The sequence below is a fragment of the Candoia aspera genome, chromosome 1, assembly GCF_035149785.1.
Source record: "Candoia aspera isolate rCanAsp1 chromosome 1, rCanAsp1.hap2, whole genome shotgun sequence".
Taxonomy (NCBI): Eukaryota; Metazoa; Chordata; class Lepidosauria; order Squamata; family Boidae; genus Candoia; species Candoia aspera.
In genome coordinates this window covers 307784262-307808184 of record NC_086153.1, presented here as the reverse complement: position 1 = coordinate 307808184, position 23923 = coordinate 307784262, and the positions used below count along the sequence as shown (strand labels likewise).

Below are 23923 nucleotides of genomic sequence, written 5' to 3'. Positions count from 1 at the left end.
ATTACCAACCAGCATGGATTGAAAAAATAAATATCAAACCTAATTTTGTGCTCATCAAGACAAACCAAAGCTTGACAGACCAAACTTTTTAAAAAATTAATTCTAACTAGGGTAATTAAATTCATTAATTCTAATCTCTGGCACACCAGATTTGCTGAATTATGACTCCCAGCATTCATAGAAAGCATGGCTCATGCTTATATGGCATAGGGCCTGGTTACTTGAGGGACCACCTGTCTCTCATAGTATCTGCCCAGCCAGTATGATCTGGCAGGGTTGGTGCACTCCAGGTTCCATCAATTAGGCAATGCTGTCTGTCTGGACGCCGGACGTGCACCTTTTCTGTGGCAGCACCTGTCCTCTGGAATGAGGTTCCCCCTGAAATTCAAACAGTTCCTGCCCTACAGTATTTCAAAGGGCCTTACAGACTTGGCTTTTTGCCCAGGCCTTTGGAGAGGATGACTGATGTCCCTTTCTTCCGTTCTGTTCCCCTCTGGGATTGTTTTCTTTGCCATCATTGTTCTTCTGCCTTGTCCTGTTTTTGTGTTTTTTGTATTCTTTGTTTTTAAATGTTTTAACAATTGTAAACTGGCCAGAGTCACTGGGAGTTGGGCAGCACATGAATTTGATTAACAACAACAACCACATCTGGTCTGCCACAAGTTGCTCACCCCTGGTTTAAACATTGCAGTCTCAGAAGTAACTATAGCAAATTATTCAATGATAGTCATTTGGCAACACAAATGTGTATATGCCTTAGGAAGGTACTTTAAGTCTTTCTGAAAAATCTGTCACTTCTCCCCTAACTCAGTCTATCAATCAGTATGAAATAAGCCCTTTGACTCATGCGTTCAAGAAAAATCATCTACTTTTCAGAAACTATGTATATGTGAAAGGGAGATTTATTTTCTTGTTTGCATCTATGTTATGTCTTTTTCTTTGTTTTCTATAATTCAGAGGAAAGTGGCTAAGGGGGAAGATACTAATGAGCTCCAACTTATTAAGAACTTTGAACAATGGTTGCAAAGAGAAAACAACAAGCTATCTAAAATTCTTGCCATGAATCCATCCAGCAATGAAGAAGTCAAAGCAAGATATAGCAAGCTAAAGGTTTGTTCAACCTCAGCATCCCACGTTAACCTTGCATTTTGGTACCATGTTGTTAAATGTACTTGTGAAGCCATCCTGAATGAGTCTGTAACAAAGGGATAAGAATGTACCAGGTTGTTTTATACCTAATCAGGCAATTGCTTCATCTAGTTCAGTTTTGACTACTAAATTGGTTAGCAGTACACTTCCAGAGTTATATACAGGAGTCTTTCCTGTCTCTCCTTAAAGATGCCCAAACTAAACCTGGGATCTTCTGCAAGCAAATGCTAGATTGTTTTCAATAGCATCATTAGAAATCTCTGATTAGTGAAACTTCTGCACACAAAAAAAAGTAGGGGGGAGAGAGGGAGAGATCTTGAAGCCATCTCTCTCCAGTTGTTACCGAGCTTCAACTTCCAGTCGTACAGGAGGGGTTGCTTGCAGTTATAATCTAGCAAGAGAGGAACAAGTTCCTGACCCCTGATTTAGGACTTTAAAGGTCAAAATGATATGTTAAATTGTGTGCAAATATTCTAGAAAGAAATTGGAGGCCAGTAAGGAGATTCCAAGAACTGTGTGAAGTAGTTTACAAAGTGGAGTCCTTGATGCTCTCTGAGCTTGGTTGTTTGCTTGCAGACGTTTCATTACCTGATTAGGTAACATCATCAGTGCGAGTGAGTGTGGGGTTTGCTCCCTGTTTATATACAGTAGATTGCTCTGCCAGTGCTGGTGGGGGTGTGATTTTCTCCTTGGCGGTTCCTTGATTAGCGTATTGTTGTCTGCTTGATTGTTTGTCTGGTGTTAATCCCTGCTTATCTGGGTATTAGCTGCTAGAGAAGATGGGTTCTGGTCTTTCTGTTTCCTTCTCAGCTTTTTTATTGTCTCTTTTGAATGGTGTGTAAATGTGGTTAATCTCTATGTGTCTATTGATGGCTGAATTGATGGTCTACAAAGTGCATTGCTTGGGGGGGAAAACAAATAAGTGCTATATTTTGTATTGGCTACACTTTATAATAGTTTTTCTAGGCAAGCACTTTATAATAACCTTGATCACCTTGATTGACCAAACTGTCGCTGGACAGAGTCTTGCTGGTCGCAACTTGCTTCCCATTCGTTTCGAATCCTGGCTTTTCTTCTCCAGGTTCGGCCAAAGTCCTTGACTATTGGATCTTCCCATCTCTTTGGAGGTCGGCCGATAGGTCTTTTTATTCAGCAACTGCTGAATGGTATCCAAGAGAATCCAAATAATAATAATCCAAACAGACCAATGAATCTGTGATCAGATTTTTCTTTCCCAAAAATGGCATAGCTTGTGACAAGCCTAAAGTGGACATGACCCATTCTTAGATCTGATCCCCTGATCAGTACAAAGCCAAGTGCATCTTGAAGTCTGTATTTTTTATTTTTATAATAAGAATTTTATTAAGTTTGGAAAAAAGATAAGAACTACAAAAAAGCAAAAAACTACAAAAAGAAAAAAGAAACTAAAGAAGTGTGATTTGTTGTTGTTGTTTATTCGTTTAGTCGCTTCCGACTCTTCGTGACTTCATGGACCAGCCCACGCCAGAGCTTCCTGTCGGTCGTCAACACCCCCAGCTCCCCCAGGGACGAGTCCGTCACCTCTAGAATATCATCCATCCATCTTGCCCTTGGTCGGCCCCTCTTCCTTTTGCCTTCCACTCTCCCTACCATCAGCATCTTCTCCAGGGTGTCCTGTCTTCTCATTATGTGGCCAAAGTATTTCAGTTTTGCCTTTAATATCATTCCCTCAAGTGAGCAGTCTGGCTTTATTTCCTGGAGGATGGACTGGTTGGATCTTCTTGCAGTCCAAGGCACTCTCAGAATTTTCCTCCAACACCACAGTTCAAAAGCATCGATCTTCCTTCGCTCAGCCTTTCTTATGGTCCAGCTCTCGCAGCCATATGTTACTACAGGGAACACCATTGCTTTAACTATGCGGGCCTTTGTTGTCAGTGTGATGTCTCTGCTCTTAACTATTTTATCGAGATTTGTCATTGCTCTTCTTCCAAGGATTAAGCGTCTTCTGATTTCCTGACTGCAGTCAGCATCTGCAGTAATCTTTGCACCTAGGAATACAAAGTCTTTCACTGCTTCTACATTTTCTCCCTCTATTTGCCAGTTATCAATCAAGCTGGTTGCCATAATCTTGGTTTTTTTGAGGTTTAGCTGCAAACCAGCTTTTGCACTTTCTTCTTTCACCTTCATCATAAGGCTCCTCAGTTCCTCTTCAATTTCAGCCATCAAAGTGGTATCATCTGCATATCTGAGATTGTTAATGTTTCTTCCAGCAATTTTAACTCCAGCCTTGGATTCCTCAAGGCCAGCTTGTCGCATGATGTGTTCTGCATACAAGTTGAATAGGTAGGGTGAGAGTATACAGCCCTGCCGTACTCCTTTCCCAATCTTAAACCAGTCTGTTGTTCCGTGGTCTGTTCTTACTGTTGCTACTTGGTCGTTATACAAATTCTTCAGGAGGCATACAAGATGACTTGGTATCCCCATACCACTAAGAACTTGCCACAATTTGTTATGGTCCACACAGTCAAAGGCTTTAGAATAGTCAATAAAACAGAAATAGATGTTTTTCTGAAACTCCCTGGCTTTTTCCATTATCCAGCGGATATTGGCAATTTGGTCTCTAGTTCCTCTGCCTTTTCTAAACCCAGCTTGTACGTCTGGCAATTCTCGCTCCATGAACTGCTGAAGTCTACCTTGCAGGATCTTGAGCATTACCTTACTGGCATGTGAAATGAGTGCCACTGTTCGATAGTTTGAACATTCTTTAGTGTTTCCCTTTTTTGGTATGGGGATATAAGTTGATTTTTTCCAGTCTGATGGCCATTCTTGTGTTTTCCAAATTTGCTGGCATATAGCATGCATTACCTTGACAGCATCATCTTGCAAGATTTTGAACAGTTCAGCTGGGATGCCGTCGTCTCCTGTTGCCTTGTTATTAGCAATGCTTCTTAAGGCCCACTCAACCTCACTCTTCAGGATGTCTGGCTCTAGCTCACCGACCACACTGTCAAAGCTATCCCCGATATTGTTATCCTTCCTATACAGGTCTTCTGTATATTCTTGCCACCTTTTCTTGATCTCTTCTTCTTCTGTTAGGTCCTTGCCATCTTTGTTTTTGATCATACCCATTTTTGCCTGGAATTTACCTCCAATGTTTCTAATTTTCTGGAAGAGGTCTCTTGTCCTTCCTATTCTATTGTCTTCTTCCACTTCCGCGCATTGCTTGTTTAAAAATAATTCCTTATCTCTTCTGGCTAACCTCTGGAATTTTGCATTTAATTGGGCATATCTCCCCCTATCACTGTTGCCTTTTGCTTTCCTTCTTTCTTGGGCTACTTCTAGTGTCTCAGCAGACAGCCATTTTGCCTTCTTGGTTTTCTCTTTCTTTGGGATGTATTTTGTTGCCGCCTCCTGAACAATGCTGCCAACTTCTGTCCAGAGTTCTTCTGGGACCCTATCTACTAAGTCCAGTCCCTTAAATCTGTTCTTCACCTCCACTGCATATTCCTTAGGAATATTAGTGAGCTCATATCTAGCTGATCTGTGGGTCTTCCCTAATCTCTTGAGTCTGATCCTAAATTGTGCAAGAAGAAGTTCGTGATCTGAACTACAGTCAGCTCCAGGCCTTGTTTTTACCGACTGTACAGATGTCCGCCACCTTTGGCTGCAAAGGATGTAATCAATCTGATTTCGGTGTTGTCCATCTGGTGAAGTCCATGTATAAAGCCGTCTCTTAGGTTGTTGGAAGAGAGTGTTTGTTATGCAGAGTGAATTGTCTTGGCAAAATTCTATCAGCCTGTGTCCTGCTTCGTTTTGTTCTCCCAGGCCATACTTACCTGTAATTCGAGGTGTCATTTGACTGCCCACCTTAGCATTCCAGTCTCCTGTGATGAAAATAACATCTCTTTTAGGCGTGTTGTCCAGTAGGTGCTGCAGATCCTCATAGAACTGCTCTACTTCAGCTTCTTCAGCATTTGTGGTTGGGGCGTATATTTGGATCACTGTGATGTTAGATGGCTTGCCCTGAATTCGAATTGAGATCATTCTATCATTTTTTGGGTTGTATCCAAGCACTGCTTTAGCCACTTTACTATTAATTATGAAGGCTACTCCATTTCTTCTGTGGTCCTCTTGTCCGCAGTAGTAGATCTGGTGGTCATTTGATGTGAAGTGGCCCATTCCAGTCCATTTCAGTTCACTGACGCCCAGAATGTCTATCTTTAATCTTGACATCTCACCAATAACCACATCCAATTTGCCCTGGCTCATAGATCTTACATTCCAGGTTCCGATGGTGTGTTGATCCTTAGAACATCGGATTCGCCGTTCACCACCAGCACCGTCGGCCGCTAGCCGTCCTTTCGGCTTTGAGCTAGCTGCGTCATCACGTCTGGGGCTAGTTGAGCTCATCCTCTGTTTCTCCCCAGTAGCATTTTGACCATCTTCCGACCTGGGGGTCTCATCTTCCGATGGTATACCGACATATCTCTGGTTGTACTGATCCATTTAGTTTTCACGGCAAGAATACTGGGGTGGGTTGCCATTACCTTCCCCAGGGATCGCATTTAGTCTGACCTCTCTGTCATGACCTTCCCGTCTTGGGTGGCCCTTCACGGTTTAGCTCATGGCATCATTGAGGTGCTCAAGCTCCAGCACCACGACAAGGTAACGATCCTTTGCTGAAGAAGTGTGATACACAAGAAAAAAAGAATTTTGAAAGATTACGTAAGAAGTGACTTCCGACTTTCAGCAAGAGTATACAACAATTTCCATAATTAAACCCTTACACTATATCAAACCAAGATCACATTACTTCTATAAATCATACCATTAGCACATTGTAAAAATCACTAAATACAATTGCTCCTTCCCCATATATATATATACACACACACACATACATACATGCACACACATACACACACACACCTCTAAATCAACTTCCCTCCCCCAAAAAACATTTATTTATTTCCTTCCCACCACTATTCTATATATTTTTGTCCACTATAATAAAAATCAGATTATAAAAAACATATGAACTGTCTACTTTTATAATTAATAATACTATAACAATCTTAACCCAATTAAATCTAAAACCAAGCAATTATTATTATACCTTATAAATCTTAAAAATCAAAGAAATCTTAAAAATAATCCAATAAATCTTAATCCAAATCATTAAAGAAAAATGAAATCATACAAGTCTCAATATCAATCCCATTAAACATTCTTAAATCTTTACCCCACTTCAAAATGTACCAGAACATTTAGATATCTCCATATTACACACAAGGCATTATTCACACAGAAGTCAAACAGCCCAGCTGCCCCCCCCTGAAACTTAGCCCTCTCAACGAATAAGCTCCCACAGAACAGTGCCTCTTCTTTCCCATAACATTCCCTCAGAAAAACAACTCCCTTTATAATTGCAGCTCAGACTGTCCCTTTAACGCCTTCAGCACCAGAATGTAACCTTCACCTGGCATTTCAACAAAAAGTTCAATCTCGCTGTCAGTAGAAACATCTCTATCTTTGTTAAAATCTTCATCTTCTTCCATAATGTCCTCAGCCAGATGACACATTTCAGAAATAATATTTTCCCCAATGTCCCGAATATCTTGCAGACTAGCTTGATAGGATTCTGAAAAGATCTCTTTGAAGATCTGCTTCAGCTCACAACGGAAGTCTTGAAATCCTCCATGTTTCAGGCAGTAGATTATGGCGCCCCCTAGATACTTGACTCACGAAGATAGGAGTTAATAATGGAAAATTTCCAAATGAAATTAACACAAGAAAAAGTGTGCTAATAAGCTACCAGGCAACGCCCAAGGAAAAGTGAAAACAGAAAGCTGAAGATTCAAAACCGCAGATTCAACGTGTAGGAAAATATTAAATCCTTCAAATTCAACCCAAAAATAATGGTAGGGAGGCAATTCTTTATTCTCAGTTCTCCTTAGTATTTAAATGGGAAAAGAAGCCAAAACTTAAAAATATTTTTATAGATTTAATCCAGAAATAATGATAAGCACCGAGAGTCCGCTTCTTCTTGTTGTAGAAAGCCTCTCTTAGGGTACATAAACTTAAAATATATATATATAAATTGGGCGATTTAGAAATGGAGTGGCTTGACCTAGTATCCTTTTAAGGCTGCAGCGCAGCTTGGAAATGGTGACGTCCGAGCCTCCTGGCAGCTCTTACCGGATTGTCGCAAACGCTGTTTGCAATTCTCTGGCTACAAGGCGCCGTTCTTGAGGACAAATGGGATGATTCTGAGCTTTTTCTTTTTTCATGAAAAAGCTCTAGGCTTCAGGTAAAAGCCTGTCCGAGCCCAAAAAAGTGCTGCGTTGTCAGTTCTGTCTGCAGAGCTTGTGGACACAGCTGTTCAGTCGGCCATGTCCCCCACCAGAAGTCCAGCCTGAAGTCTATATTTTAAAGATAATTGAAAGTCTGATAAATACTAAACAAGTATCAAGTCAGGGAATAACATCATATTATATTTTTTATGCTTTAACATTTTTGTGGAATTGATAATCCTATTACAAATTTTTCTGTTTGAAAGTACTTCTGAAACACCTCCAATATAAACTGATGCTGGAAGCTACCCATAAATACAAGTTTCTATTCCATTTTCAAAGTTTGTAGGGTTCTATTAATTCACTCTACCAAGCCCTCAACACTGATATCTCTTTTCCCTACAGGAACTTCAGCTTAGGGTTCCTGAAGGTCAGTATCATTTTGAAGAACTTCTGCATCTTCAACCAGCTGGCCGGAACTGGGATGAACTAGAGGAGATGCGCTACCGATGGATGCTCTACAAGTCTAAACTGAATGACTCTAACAACTCATCGGTAGGTCTTATGATCTGAGGACAGTTAGAAGCAATGTGATTATGAATTTCTTTAAATTATTCTATACATTCTTACATTTTATTTTTAAATTATTCTATATACTGCCTTCCCCCCCACACACACCAAAAATGTTACTCTTATTTTGACTGTTTAGTCCAGTGATGGCGAACCTTTTGGGCTTGGCATGTCAAAAATTCAGAAAATGCTTAACTTGACTCTGCTGGTGTGTCACCCCCACCGAACAACAACAACAAGCTTTGCACAAAGCCAGCAAAAGCATGCCTCTTCATTCAAAGGCGCCTTTTTGTGCCAAGGCATGCCCCTTCACACAAATTACAAGCGGCTTCTCCAGGAACTGGCTTTGTGTGAAGGGGCAATAATAATAGTAATAATAATAATAATAATAATAATTCCATTGGCTGCTCCTTGTAAAACTATAGAAATTATTGTATATTACCATGCCTTGTTATTTTATACATGTCATTTGAAAGAGAGGAAAAAGAGATACAGACTATATATGTATGTTCACCACCTTGAGTCATTTATAAAAATAATAAAGGTGGGATAAAATTAAATAAATAAATAAATAAATTCTATGGAACGTGTGTATTGTCTAGTTTAGCATTCTTAGACCCAGCACCGTCCAGATGGTTGGAACTGTAATCTTGGGATTCTCAGCCAGTTTAGCCTTTGGTTGGTCTGGTTCTAATCTTTGCTTTCTTATATATAGAAAGTAGAACTTACTTGGCAGAGAGCTGTTGTCTGTACCCAAATGGTTGAATGAAACATCTTTAAAAAAAAGATTGGAAAAACGATGCTTAATAAGATGATACCAGGGAAAGTTAACATTTTGAATTTTTAATGGGTCTGTATTTTTTATCCAGCTTACCTCCTGCAAAGTAATATCGTATCAGTAGAGGTCAGTCATACCTAAGTTATTTCTGCCTTAAGCTGATGTCTAATTTAAATTGGTAGGAAACAAAATCCGGTTAGAATCCAAATGTTATGGGTACTACAAAACTCATTAAATAGAAATTGCCGGCTCCATTAAGCTGTCCAAATAAAGACAATTTTTAAAACAGTGAAGTAAACATTGCATTTTAAATTGTACTAGGAGCCTTCTTGATTAATGCTTTAAAAATTATATGTTTTTAAACAGATGACAAGCTCTTTCAAAGAACCAAGCCCATTCAGAAAGGTAAGGCTGTTTTTGTCCACAAGAAAAAGGAAGGAGGAATGTATGTATGTATGTATGTATGTATACACACATACACACATACACACATATACATGCACACACACACACATCCTCCACAGTTTCTTGAAATAAAATTATTTTGTTATAGAGGATATAATTGTTGAATTATTCCTTTAAACCATAAGTTAGGTGGCCATTATCTTTTGGCTCAGATAATTACAGGTAATACATACATTTCTTGATCAATGTTTCCAAAGTTGAAAAAGAGAGTTGTTCTTGATAAAGTCAGAATAGTTTGAATAGAGCTATGGAAGGTGTTTGTTTGTTTGCTTGTTTGTTTAAGATTAAGTACTATAAACTGTAGTGCAAGTTTGGCTTTTCTTAGGCAATAGGCCTGCATCAGGCCTTTATCTATTTGTTCCCAAAAGTTTCTGTTGTAGCTAGTAGAGGAGCTAAATTAGATTTTAACAGGCAGCTTGCCTGAAGAATTTTCAGATAAGCAGTCAATAACTACTAGTTCTCAGTAGACAAGCCATGTAATCCTAATACTTTAACCTTCATAACCTCCATGTTGGCTTGGATTCAGACAACTGGTCAGTGTAATATTTCAGCAACTTTATGTCCTGCTTCACTCTCTCTGTCCACTGTGGTCATATCTGCTCCAGTTTAACATGCTTTGGGCTAGATCATGTTATTTAGTAGTACCTAATCATTTGAAATGTTTACAACTTGTCAGGTGTAAGTAGGGAATTGCCTTATAGAGTAGTCAGTCCATAGGACCTTGCAGTTTAGGCATCCCCAAGATGGTGCTGCAGTTGTGAAGTTGGATAGATCTGGAAGGCATCACATTGAGAAAAACTGTTCAGATCACTACAATCTCTGATTAGTTAAGCCAGGAGCAGTCAAATTTGGGGGGCTGGTATTCATATTTAAAAGCCTGCTCTGGGTCTCTCACAAGTTAGCTGTTATGTGGGAAACATTATCTGTTTAGAGAAATATTGCTAAAGTGGATGTGAGTAGCTAACAATGCTGAAGTAAGATATCCAAGGGCACATTGGTGCCCTTTCACACCACACTGCCTATCTCTGCTGATTCAGACAGAGATTCCTGTCTTTACTTTCTAGTCACTCAATTTATCATTCTCTAATACTTCTATCTCTAAGAGAACACATAGAAGCAGCAACATTGATCTTAACTTTCCAGTCACAAGCTCTAGTCAAATACCTCAATTTCCAATTATAGGCATTACATAATGAGTTTTCCATATGACAGAACGAAGTAGCTTCAGGTCATCTAAATCCATACTGTTAAGTATTTCAAAATATCTTTCTGGAACTCTTCCTCCTCGTTTTACCACATCTCTTATTTACCTTCAAGTTCATACAGCCATTCATACAGGCTGGGTCCCTCGAAATCCAAGGTAGTTTTTTCTCTCTATTATCCCACCTGCTTTGGGGGGTTTTGGGGGGAGGGTTCCTGAAATAATTCTAGAAGATGAAATTTCAAAGGCCTTTTCAGGGATAGTTTGAGTTCTTCTTAGCTTCAGATGCTTTCTGGGAGCAACCGAGGCGCGGTAGCTATGAGAGTGGTTTTCAGTCTTATTTTCTTCCAGGAAGTAGATGTCTGCTCCACTGTGGAACTGTTTTCAGAACTATTCATTATTTTAAATAAATAAATAATGTCCTATAGTGAAAGGATGAGGTATAAATCATAAAAAGAAAAATAATTTTTTAAGATGCCAAGATAACGCAAGAGATTCTTTATAATACTGAAGAGAAGGCTGCCCCCCCCCATTGCTTTCCAATGGCTTTTCCAATGTGTGGTCTAGGGGTTAAGATGTTAGACTAGGATTGGGGAGCCCAAAACGCAAGACTCTAGTATACCTTCAGCCATGGAAGCTTACTGGGGGACTTTGGACTCTCTCTGAGCCCAAATGCCCAAAGGGTTGTTCGATGTGGGGAAAAATATGAGGAAGCAACGCCATGTATAGAATATAAATCTCAAATTTGTTGTGGAAAAAATAGAAGAAAGAAATGCAATAAAGAGGTTATAAATCTAGTAAGGTATAAAAATGAGTAGAGGGCATACATTCCCAGAATTTATTGTTTTTGCAGGATTGCTAACAACCTTCCCAAGGGGAAGTTCAAGTCTAGGGAGATTTCTTTCACACTTGTCCCAAGAATCATAAAATGAATGCATGTAAGCCAGTGGGTCTTAGATGCCTTGCCTTCAAATAACTTTTTCCATAATAATTTGTCATCTACTGAGAAATCACTGAGTATCTGCTATAAAACCTCAGTGTATCACAATGGAACCAGGAAATGTATGTAGTCTGATCTTACTCAGCATCCATATTAAGATAGAATGAATATTTCTATTAGGTTTGTGTGTTTGTTTTTGGGGGGTGGGGGATCTTCCAGGGATTGAAAGTGGCCCAAAAGTGAGATGACATCTGAGAAATGGGGAGCATGGGTTGCAAAATGTGCAGTTGGTATACATTATTATTTATTTCCAGAAGTGAGCCCTGGAATTCTGTAGGGCTTATTCCCAGTAAGGAGGTATAGGATTTCATTCTTAATCAACTTACAAGGGACTCAAAAGGGAGAAGAGGGCATTATCTATTTCAACATTTTAAACAAGCCTTAGATAATGTCAGGCCTTATGTCATTACGTGGCGGGGGGGGGGGTTGCTTTATTTAATTCTGGTTGGAAACACTGCCAGATATTGAGACAAAAATCTTATGGAAGGGGCACCAAATCAACAGTACAAAGAACCTATCAAGGCCATTTTTCATTATTTATTGTATTTTATTTGGATTTGTGGGTCTGGCTGAGAAGTGATGGTCGCATCCACTAATAGAAGTGGCCACATGCAACGCAGTCCTATACATGTTTAGTCAGAAATAACTTCCACTGAGCAAATCCAATCACTTGTGTATATAGGCTGAAATCCTAAGAGAGGGTTTGCACAATACACTGGTATAAAATACAGTTGGGTAGTTTGTAAATCAGTGGTCTGTGCCAGTTCAGCAGTTGGTTGGCGCATGATTCAGGGGTCAGGGTACAGTGCAAACCAAGGCAATTGAATTAATTGATAAATAATGGTTTAATTAATCATAGATTAGCATATTGTACAAACACAACCTAGAGAAAGGATTTTGTTACTATCCCTGACTTTAACAATCATGCCTGAATAAATGGGGTACAGAGAAGAGGATTTCAAATTAGAAATGTACATTAATGTGATATTATCATAAACAAGAGATTAGAAGATTAAAATGAGAAATTGAAGATTCTGGATCCTGTAGCTTTTCCATAAACTCCTTGCATACATTAGCGCATTGCAAAAACAAATATAAATATAATGAAGATAAATATTTCTCTAAGGTTTACTTCTCTGTTGTGGAAAATATTGCCAAAGTGTACTTAACATCAATTTAAAAAAGTGAAAGGGTGTTTATGGGGTTCAGAAGTTTGATTTGCTTTGCTTTTTTGCAGTGCACAACCTGATTAAGTTCTTTGTTGTACAGATAATTAGGATTTATTAAATTCAAGGTTGCCTAACTGGTTTTCTTTGAATTGCCACAGGATGTCATCTCATGGTGTAGACTTAAAGGAAAGATATGCAATTTTATCTTATTTGGATGTTGCGTTATCACTGAAATTAGTACCGCTGTCCAGGAGTAATATTAGTACAGCCCTCCTTTATGTGACAAAAATTCAGTTCAGGTGTCCAGGTAAAAATACCCCAAGAGTTATATACAGAGTGGTGAGAAATGTAGTAGGCATTGTCATACATTCAGAACAGTTCCAGATATCTACTGCATTCAAAGCAGAGACTTTATCACTTAGCTGGGTTTCTCCTCCTATTGAAAAGTAAGTAACCCCACTTAGCTGGGGTTTCTCCTCCTATTGAAATGACGGGGAATCTGAGACCCTTCAAAGGTGGCTGAATATAATTCCCAGCACCCTGTATCATTGGCCAAGTTGGCTGGGGTTGCAGGAATTACAGTTTAGCGAAAGTAATGGAAGGTTAGCACAGAGTACTTGTAGAACCACAACAGTAGCACTAGCATGCTTTTGCTACTTAAGGGACTGTACTGATTTTGTAGGGGAATCAGTTAGCTTAGGTACCCATTGTAACATTTTGTTATACGTCTTACTGTATTTAATCTCATTGCATTCTCAACAACCCTATGAGGGCAATTAGCTGAGAGGTCCCTTTTCTTGCATTTTAGTGAGCTTCATGCCAGATCTGAAAGATGTTCTTTAACCACAGGAATTGTGTTCTGATGTGTCTAGAAACAGGAATTAAGGAAGGATAATGATTAAGGAATGCTAATGAAGACCAGTCTTCCCCAGCCAATGTCCTCTGGATGTGTTGAATCTGCAAGTTTTAGAATACACAGCCAATATAGCCAGAAGGTGGTAGCTGAAAATTCTGGGAGTTGGCATGCTCAGTGCTTTTGAAGAATGCCAGGTTACAGAGGCTGATGTAGACAACTCTGATCTAGGCAGATTAAAGGCATGACTTGGTATAAAGCAGCTTCCTGTGATCCTGGAAGCCCTTGCTATATTGCATCTATCTTCCCCTCTGGTCATGGGCTGAAAGGTCATGCCTGCCTTTGCATCTGGACTTGCTGCCTTCACCAGCCTTCAAAAGAAGCTCTTGGCTTCAGTAACTGCAGTTTTATGCTTACTTCTTTAAACTCAGAAAGTAACATTTGATTGCATCTCAATTTGTAATAAGCATGTGTGCTTCCTACTCCAAGATCCTGCAGAGGCATCACAATGCTGAAGTTGTGACAGCCTGGGCATTTCCATGGCAACTGGCTGAGTCATTAGCACAAGATAACAGGCTCTGCTGATGATCTGGCAAAAACTAGGGGAGGGGGTGGGAGGCCAAGTACTGCAGGAATGCTAAATTTGTAAGGACTTTTTCTGTAAGTTTCGCCTCAGGATAGCAGAGATGGGTTAAAAAAGTATATCCTGAAGGCAAGATGGAAGGAGAAAGAACATTTCTGTTTATATCCTGCTTTTCTATGCAAATAGGTGGAAGTATAGAGATATATAGATCTTGTAATGGCCATGTTTTGGAATAAGACTTAAAATTAATCTGGGGCTCACAAACTGTATTAAAAATCAGTGACATTAAATTCATGCTACATTTAATTCTGTAATTAGTGCAAAAGCTGGTTTGCAGCTAAACCTCAAAAAAACCAAGATTATGGCAACCAGCTTGATTGATAACTGGCAAATAGAGGGAGAAAATGTAGAAGCAGTGAAAGACTTTGTATTCCTAGGTGCAAAGATTACTGCAGATGCTGACTGCAGTCAGGAAATCAGAAGACGCTTAATCCTTGGAAGAAGAGCAATGACAAATCTCGATAAAATAGTTAAGAGCAGAGACATCACACTGACAACAAAGGCCCGCATAGTTAAAGCAATGGTGTTCCCTGTAGTAACATATGGCTGCGAGAGCTGGACCATAAGGAAGGCTGAGCGAAGGAAGATCGATGCTTTTGAACTGTGGTGTTGGAGGAAAATTCTGAGAGTGCCTTGGACTGCAAGAAGATCCAACCAGTCCATCCTCCAGGAAATAAAGCCAGACTGCTCACTTGAGGGAATGATATTAAAGGCAAAACTGAAATACTTTGGCCACATAATGAGAAGACAGGACACCCTGGAGAAGATGCTGATGCTAGGGAGAGTGGAAGGCAAAAGGAAGAGGGGCCGACCAAGGGCAAGATGGATGGATGATATTCTAGAGGTGACGGACTCGTCCCTGGGGGAGCTGGGGGTGTTGACGACCGACAGGAGGCTCTGGCGTGGGCTGGTCCATGAAGTCACGAAGAGTCGGAAGCGACTAAACGAATAAACAACAACAACATTTAATTCTATGCAGGCTGATCAGGAAAGAAGATTGTAGGCATGGACAATATGTTCTTGTGGATATTTTCACCCTGAGTACTTGTTTGAATAAAAAGGAGGGATATAAATTGAATTAACATTTCTGTTATTTATGTCTGTCTGCCTTGGCTCAACTTAGGGCTTTCCCCACAATGTGAAATGTCCCAATCTCTAATCATCTTGAAACTTTAGTAATATGTGCTGTCTGCCTTGCTAAGATCCAGGATAATTTGAAATGGGGAGGCACTAATACAGAAATACCTTGAATAATAACTCACCCCCTTTGGTGACAACTTCCTCCTTGATGATTGGGGGCCATTCACTTTTTACATGCTTCTTTTGTGCTCATATTACTGTCCAGAGGAAATACAACCTCCTCTTCCACAGGCAGTTATGTTTATTGTTTGATTATTAAATGTATCCCTTATCTTTCAGCTTATCTGAGGACTCAAAGGGACTTACAACAGTAAATCAAAATACAAAATATATAACAAAGTTTTAAAGAACATAAAACACCACTGTAAAATCAACCCAATCAAAACTAAAATCAGGATCTTAAAATTAAGTTTAATATTAAAAGTGGGGCCAGGTATAACTTTCTACATCACAGTGCTGAAGAAAAGGAAGTTGCTGTATTTAGAGCTACCCAAAGGGTAGCAGCTCTTTCATGAACTGGCAACTTGAACATAAATATGCCAGCCAGACAGCACAGCTGGCAGTCATGGAAATTCTATGGGTAGCTCTTGCCACTTAACTATTACTCATATGTCAGATTCCTAAAGAAAGCATTCTTTCAGAAGGAATACAGTTGTCTCCTGTTCCTGTCCCAAATCTGCTGAGTTTCATATTCCATAGCTTCTCCCTTATCTGCTGATCAAATTTATCTGGCAAAGCTACAATTGTAAATGTATTGATGATACAAACTCAAATCCTTAATTCATATGCCTTGTTTTCTGATTTTGCCTCTTGCCTCATCATCATCATTTACATTCAGTATAGCCACCCACTCCAAAAGATGTCTGGGTCTTTCATGGTAGTTTGACAGAATTCTACCACCAACAGCTTAACTATTTGATGTTTATTTCTTGGGTCACAAGAGCAAACCAGTTAAGAAACTAACTGCCTTATTCATTCACTTAAGGCTATGAAAATTCATGTCCATTGTGAAGAACATAAAGGTCATTACTTTGTAAAACTACAGTGAGGTTCAGGATGGTGTTGCAAAGAAGAGACAAAAGATTATCACTGGCACATAAAAGAATCCAGTGTTCAAGAGATAGGTCATTCTATGAGCATCCTCCTCTTATGCTTCAGGATTAAGACAACTTTGATTCAGATGCTTTGCATGCTTTTGAAGTTTCCCAGGATCTGTTTGAAGTTAAGACCCACTCTTTCTCAAATTTCATCAAGAGTCAAAGAAACATAGGAAGGGCAATGCACTCAGAATAGCACTAACCTTTGAAAGCATGGGAATCTTTCATTTCTCTGCTGAGAACTTTACCTGAGAGCAAGTATTATTACTCTTTGATCTTGGAATTCTCCACCCCCGCCCCCTTTGTTGCAACCTTTCCCCTGCACTATCTAAACAAAACTGCCAACTTGAAATGGATAGATATTTTGATTTCTGTTTCTTCAACATCTTATGAACCAATGTTCTTCATCGAAATGCCTGTCAGATGCTCAGGACCACAGCTTTCAGAATCCCAAAAGCCATGTAAATGTGCTGTCAACACGTAAGGAGGACACTAGGTCATGAGAAGCTGCTGTACACTTTGGAACTATTCCTTATCTTAGAGCATAGCCATCCCATAGAAGCCCATTTTATTTTGGACATTCATTTTTGCTTATTTCAGCCATAAACGCTATTACAAAAAGATATTTAAAAACCAGTTGCTATATCATTTTGCAGTGAAGTTGGCAGATGTTATTTATAGCTACAGCCCAAGAGACTAGTAGGCCAAATCCTGAAACTTGTCTACCCATTTATAGAATTAGTACAGTATTCTTTGAGTAGTGCAAGGAGAAGGGCCTCTTACTATTAACTCATAGGACCTCTGTTTTACAGTATTTTATCACTCTTGCTATTTGGAAGCAGGGCTGGAAGAATGCCTTAGTTGAAATCAAGACTTACTTCAGGTTTAATAGGATCCTGGAAAGCGTTTTCCCTTTGGAGCCCCTTTGGCCCCTCTCTGCATAGGTTTTCATGATCTGCAGCTTCCTTCATCAATGCAATGTGATAAGATGCCACAGCTCATAAGCTTATGCCTTTTTATCAAACTTGTTAGCTGGAAAAGGTGATGCCAGACTCCTGATGATTTGCCACCATAGACTAACACAGCTCTTTGACTACAGTGCAGAGAGAGAAACAGAGAGAGACTGTGTCTCTTCTGTAAAGAGCCTCTAGTACCCTCTATTGATAAAGAAGAAAACCTGCAAGTTTAGTTGAGAAATTTTTGCCATTAGAAGTACTCCCCTCCCCCCCCCCACAGATATAATGAAATATTTAAATATAAATAAGAAAATAAAATAAGAAATTATGAAGAATGTGTCCATTTTGAGTCCTGGCTTTCACATTTTTGGAATGCACTTCTTGGTTTAGGAGCAAGGTGTTCTTTAGTTGAAGGTTTTTAGAAATTACTTACTCTCCTCACCTGCTCTAGCAGCATTTTGAAAACAAAATCAAACACTCCCAAAGTATATCTAGTTAACCAAGACTGGAATAAGCTTTCTGCTAGCTTCTTCTGTACTGCTTTCTGTCAATCAGTCTTGTTAGAATTTATAGATACTGATTAGGTTTGTGCAGGGCTCCTAGTCCCAACATGGTTTATGGCTGCTATCAGCAACCTTTTATTTGAATTTATTTATTGATCTCAACCCTGAAATGTCACATTAGAACATGAAAATCTCATGGAGAAATGTCCATGAGATTTCAGCTTTTTTGTATGGATTTGAATCTTCTACAAGATCACCAACATGTCTTGGGATTTCAGCCTTGTAAAAAGGAATTCAAAATATATTCAGTTTGGGGGCTCTTCAGATCACCATTTTGGCTCTTGGAGGCACCTTGTGGCTTATTCAAGAAAGAATAGTTAACAAAATTGTGGCTTACTGTAATGTGAGAATCTAGCCATTATGTATCATATGTAGATATCATCAGTGGGGCAGGCAGCATCCAGTTGAAAGTGGCCTCTATTGCACAATCAGGTTAGCCCTTTCATATTGCCTTCTGCCTATTCATGATAAAGTCATATAACAAAATGAGAATTGAGGATCTCTTTTGTTCTTAACTTGGAAATGTCAGGCCTTTGAAAAATACCGAGAAAACATACATTATAACATTTGGACAATTGCATCCTGGCTTAATAAGTCTATATTGGAATTTACCTTTTACTGTGCCCACAGCCACTTCAGTCTTCCATTTGTACATGTAAATGAACAATTCAGGAAGCCTGTTAACTATCACATCCCATTTCCTCTGAATTGAAAAACTATGGCTAAGGCAACAGACTAACCCATAATATAAACCTTGCTTGATTTATTCCAAAACAGTTTACTAAGGTTTTCAGGCAAAATGAGAAATTATAATTAATGGAAGCCTTTTCAACTGGTTTGCAAAAGGAATGGATTGCACCAGCAAAATGATTCATATAATCTCATTTAGTTTGAGATATGATTGTGCAAATGTGGCCTGCTGTCCCCTTGATATTACTCTGTGACAAGCAAGCTGCAGAATTTCCCCTCCAGGGAAGGGTTTGGTAAAGCAACCAAGTGGGAGGCAGAGCAGATTAGATTCGCTCTTAGCTCCTCAGTGCTTCTAAAATGGCAAATGTAGCTTCCAAGGCAACCTGTTGTAATACCATTATACTCAATGTGTACAAGGTTTTACTAAATGACATTGTGATGGTTTATTCTTTGCAGCTCTGCTGTTCTCTGAGCAAAATCATGCTTGTGGTACAGGCCATGTTTTGATTTTGGTCCACTTTTTTTTTTCACTTGCCCTTATTATAATGAGCCATTACTGAGCAGCAGACATAGCTGTTAAGGGTACTGAATTGAACTCAAATTTCACCATCTGTTCCACTTCCTTTTTTATTCCCTGGCAGCTTGAAAAATATAAGATTGTACAAGAAATAATGAAAAAAAGATAGTTTGATTATAATGGGGGAACTTTCTGCTGTCCTCCTGTGATTAAACTGAGAAAGGCAATGGGTTGCTTCAGATGCTGAACAAGCCAACAAGGTCAATGCCTCAAGTGCAGGAAATGCATACAAGCAAGAAACATTTCTGCCAGGAGGAAAGAGTGTGAAACTTGCACGTTAATGAGTCAATTTGTCCAAGAGCCATCAAGTTCCTGCTTGGCATGAAAACATTTTGGAAAAATTGTAGCCAGCACTTGGCAATCACAAAATGAATACTAAAAAAATCCTGTGTTTTCTCTCAAGGCAGAAAAATTGTCTGGAAAAGTTCTTTCATAATACAGAATGTTTTCTTAGAGATTGAAAGCCTGGCAAGCAAATGCTGAGTAGATCCAGGCTTTTGGCTCCTGGAAAGAGGTTTTAGTCACCCAGAAATGTTTGCCTTTTATGTTCACTACGTCTTTTCTAAAGGGTGTGGACTAGGCCACTACGGAAGCTTTGCTTATTCACACAGAAGATATTTAATCATCATATATAGTCTGGCTTTGTACATTTATAAGACATTTGATTTTATGTTGGATAGTAACAATTTTTAAAAACAGCTTGCATTATTCAGTAATTGTTGGAAGGTTGGTTAAAAATCAAATGTCTTATAAATGTACAAAGCCAAACTACATATTATGATTAATGCATCTGATGTGCAGTGTTTTCAGGGGAAGTTGCATCTGCTGAAGAGATAGCAGTTAATCAAATTGTGGCAGAGAAGAAAAGGACTGATGTTTGTTTATTTTGTTCTTTAAAATATTTATAGGCCACCCCAATCAATAAGACTCCGGGCAGTAAAGAAATCAAAACAGAAACAGTAATAGCCAAATAAAAACAGCAATACATATCCAAAAGAAGTGCTCGTAATCTGAGATGAACATACTGTTGATAGTATGGTTTTAACTGTCTTGTGAAACATGAGGAGGCAGAGGTCAAACATACCTCCTGAGGAAGCATGTTCTAGAGGTGCATGCTATAATGGAGAAGGTTGGCCATCTAGCCCACCCCCCATGCACTTCTCATGAGTAAAGAATTGTTTGCAGACCTCTCTTGATGTTCAGACCAGACTGGCAGATTCAATTCTGGCAAGGCTATGCCTGATATAACCCAGAGCTACACCATAAAGGGTTTTAAAGGTGATAACCAGCACTTTGAATTTGACTCAGATGTTTACTTGGAGCCTATGCAGCAATCTGAGACTGTGTTATTTTGCAGAGATAGCCTTGGCCCTCCAGCATTCTGGTTACTACATCCTGCATAGCTGCAGGTGCTGAGTCATCTTCAAGAGCACCCTAACATACAGTACCTTATAGTAGCCCAATTGAAGGCATGAGTCACTATCCCTGGGGTATCATGGATGAGAGAGGATCATATTGATGCATCAGCTGGACAAGGGCTTCCCTGGTAGAGCTTTGACCTGCTGCCTGCGTAGGAACCTGAGACCAAGAGGACCACCAAGTCATGAACTAACTTCTTTGGGGAAGAGTGCAACCCCATCCAGAGTAACTTCTAGGGTTGATGTTACCACATTGCCCTAATGCTGTCCAAGCAACTTTGTCTTGGAAGGATATAATTTGAGCTTATTTCATCCCATCCAGGTCCTGACGCCTTCATTTCAGGATTTCCACAACATCTATGGCACAGCCTGGGGTGGCAAAGTACACTTCACCCCAAATCATGTGTGTTGATAGTGTTAGAGTTCTTCCCCTTAATTATTACCAACTGGAACCACCCACTCAGGTAGGAGCAAAACCACAATAAAAGGGTGCCCCAACCTCTGACTCTTGCAGGTGGTCTGCAAGGGTACAACAATCAGTAATATCAAATGCTGCTGAACAGACTAGTAGAATCAAGACAGACACAATTACCCATCTATATTCTGACAAAAATTATCAACCAAAGTGCCCAATGCTGTTTATCCCATGGCTGAGACTGCACTAAATGCCTACTTGCAGGAATACAGATATAGGATCCTCTATAGTTGACTCCTCAACACCTTCTTAACAACCTTCCCTAAAATGGAGAGGTTGGAGACAGGAAAGAAGTTGTCAGATTTGAGTAAATCAAGGACGTCTTCAAGATATCAATTTTCTTGAAGAAGTCCTTGATTATATAGTTCACACTATCAACACACATGGTTTGGGGTGAAGTGTACTTTGCCACCCCAGGCTGTGCCATTGATGTTGCAGAAATTCTGAAATGAAGGTGTCAGGACCTGGATGGGATGAAACAAGCTCAAATTATATCCTTCCAAGACAAAGTTGTTTGGACAGCATCAGGGCAATGTGGTAACATCAATCCTGTGGTGCTATGCTTTTCGAAATCCTTTTTTTAAAAAAAATAATTTACTGCTTTCTTGCTACTTAGAAGTTGTAATTCATCTGAGGGTGGGGTTGTGTCAAATTTCCATTTTCTAAAGTTTTCTAAATTTGTGTTTTGTTCAACAGATTTCAATGACAGATTCTAATGACATTGCTCATCACTCATACTGATGAATTCTTGGATTTAGTGATCTATTTCCTGACATGGGATATATCTTTTAAATGGGCAGCTATTATTGTGGCTTTGAGTGATCCCACCAGTGTTCTAGAGAAATTTGATTTTCTTGACTTACCCTTTCAGCTTTCCATTTTAATTAGTCATAACTGACTTAAGAAACCAGTTATGACTGTGTTGGACTGCCTTAACAATGTTCTTCTGAAGTGTAAATTAATGTGTAAATTGATGCTGCAGTTATCAGCTCAAAATTCACATCTCTACTTAAAATTAAAACTTTGAGGCAACTGCAGAGCTATCCCCCAAATCCCTTAAAGAAAGACTTTTTCAGATCTGGAACTCCTGCAACAACAACAACAACAACAATCAAAGCCTAAACAAACCTCACAAGATTTCAGCAAATGAAATCTCACATGAGAATCCTGAAATTTCACAGGTCCTAGTAGAAGATGTCATAAGATGTTGCCATGCTTGTAGAATATCTTTGGGATTATTTGAGATGTTAATCTTTAAATAGTAATACTAGTAATAATGATGGTTATATTTAGTGGATTATGAGTGCTGTGGCATTTTGGAAGATTATAGCTGCCTTGGGGCCTGTGGGTACAGTATTTCTCACTCCTTGCTTCAATGCCCCATAAATCAATGGATGCTCAGACATCTAACAGCAAGCCAGTCAAATGGCTGAGCTTGCCCCTGGAGAATTCCCTTATTATTTTATGTTTCCACTGCTTGGGAAAAGTCTGATTCAGTTCAGATTCATGTATTAGCTTTCATTAATGCCTGCGGCTTCTGTCTTTCAGGATCAACCAGCAGGCGCATGTTCCTTCCTACGTCGTGTGTGCTGTGCGGCTTTACCCCTCCAGCTGCTGCTGTTGCTTCTGCTGCTCCTTGCCTTTCTGCTCCCTCTAGTGGAGGAGACACATAGCTGCAAGCTCACCAACAACTTTGCACACTCCTTCAACTTAATGCTGAGATACGATCGTCCACCGCCAACTTAAGTTCTCCATCCCTGTGATGCAGCTAAGGTGATGGATTGCATTTTCCCAGTGGATTTCCCCTGCAGATCTTTATCTTGTGTAAGTCCTTCCAGAATCATGGCCACTGCTAAGGGGCCCATTTAAACTGGAAATTTGGTTAAATGACTGCCATTATCCAATGTATGCTCAGGCTAGAGAAATGAAGTATTCTTATTTAGAGCTAAAATACATTTTTAAAATATATGACTATATTTATATTGTATATATGATTTTTTTATATATGTATGTACATCAAAAATGTCCTAAAATTAGTGTTTTCAACCAATCCTGCTCTTCGTTTGACTATGTCTTTGTTGAAAAATAGTCTGTTAAGCACAAAAATGAAAAGAATGATATAAGATGGTGTGAAAATTGACTTACAACCCCAAAGTAGCAGCAGCCATGTGCCATTCTCCTTCCTGTGTTTGTACACAGATCATTATGACACTTATGATTGCCATCTGATTGAAAAAAGGTAGTTTATTAATTGTGTTAGCCAGTTAACGTCTTATTGAATCTATGTAAGTTGCATAATCCAGATGTAGTTGGATTTTCTACAATCAGCACTTCCCATTGGCCACCATGGCTGTTGCTGATAGGATATTTCATCTGACAAAATATGGATGTGCCCAAGCCCTGTTTGAGAAGAAGCATACATATGCTGGAGAAGGCATTAACTTACGTCCTGGGAAGGGAATAGGGAACGTCTCTTTTAAGATGCCACTTGCCCTGTGTAGATTTTTTGTGTGCCTGCATTAGAAGCAGTATATTTTAAAAAATCTACCACCCAGTTACTTATAGTTGATTCCTGTTAGAGCCATAGCTCAATGATAAATAACATTTTTGCATGCAAAGGATTCCAGTTGCAATCTATAGCACTGAAGTTTGGGTTGAATTTCTGGAGATTTGCTACAGAAAACATTGCACTAAATGGCCCAGTGGTCTGACTAAATATGTTGCTGCTTCCTATTTCCCCATATTAATTGTTTAATCAAATGTTGTCACCCTACTGATCATGTGTCTGCATTATGGCTGTTGCCATCTCACACCGTTTTTTTCTCCCCACTCTAGCAGAAAGGGGAAGCCATGGGGTTGCTGTTTTGATCCCAGCCATGATGGATTTTTTAATCACATCTCATTATA

At 39.3% G+C, this 23923-nt stretch overlaps 1 protein-coding gene across 2 annotated transcripts in view; it reads left to right on the top strand.

The window, feature by feature from the left end:
- Positions 1–23231, top strand: part of SYNE3 (spectrin repeat containing nuclear envelope family member 3) — a 76171-nt gene extending 52940 nt beyond the window's left edge. For both annotated transcript variants that reach the window (XM_063290286.1, XM_063290285.1), the window contains 4 exons: positions 958–1110; positions 7827–7976; positions 9136–9174; positions 22565–23231. In XM_063290286.1, the coding sequence (XP_063146356.1) occupies positions 958–1110; positions 7827–7976; positions 9136–9174; positions 22565–22762 (540 nt within the window). In that variant the 3' untranslated portion in view covers positions 22763–23231. The remainder of the gene's footprint in view (positions 1–957; positions 1111–7826; positions 7977–9135; positions 9175–22564) is intronic.
- Positions 23232–23923: the final 692 nt, after the last annotated feature.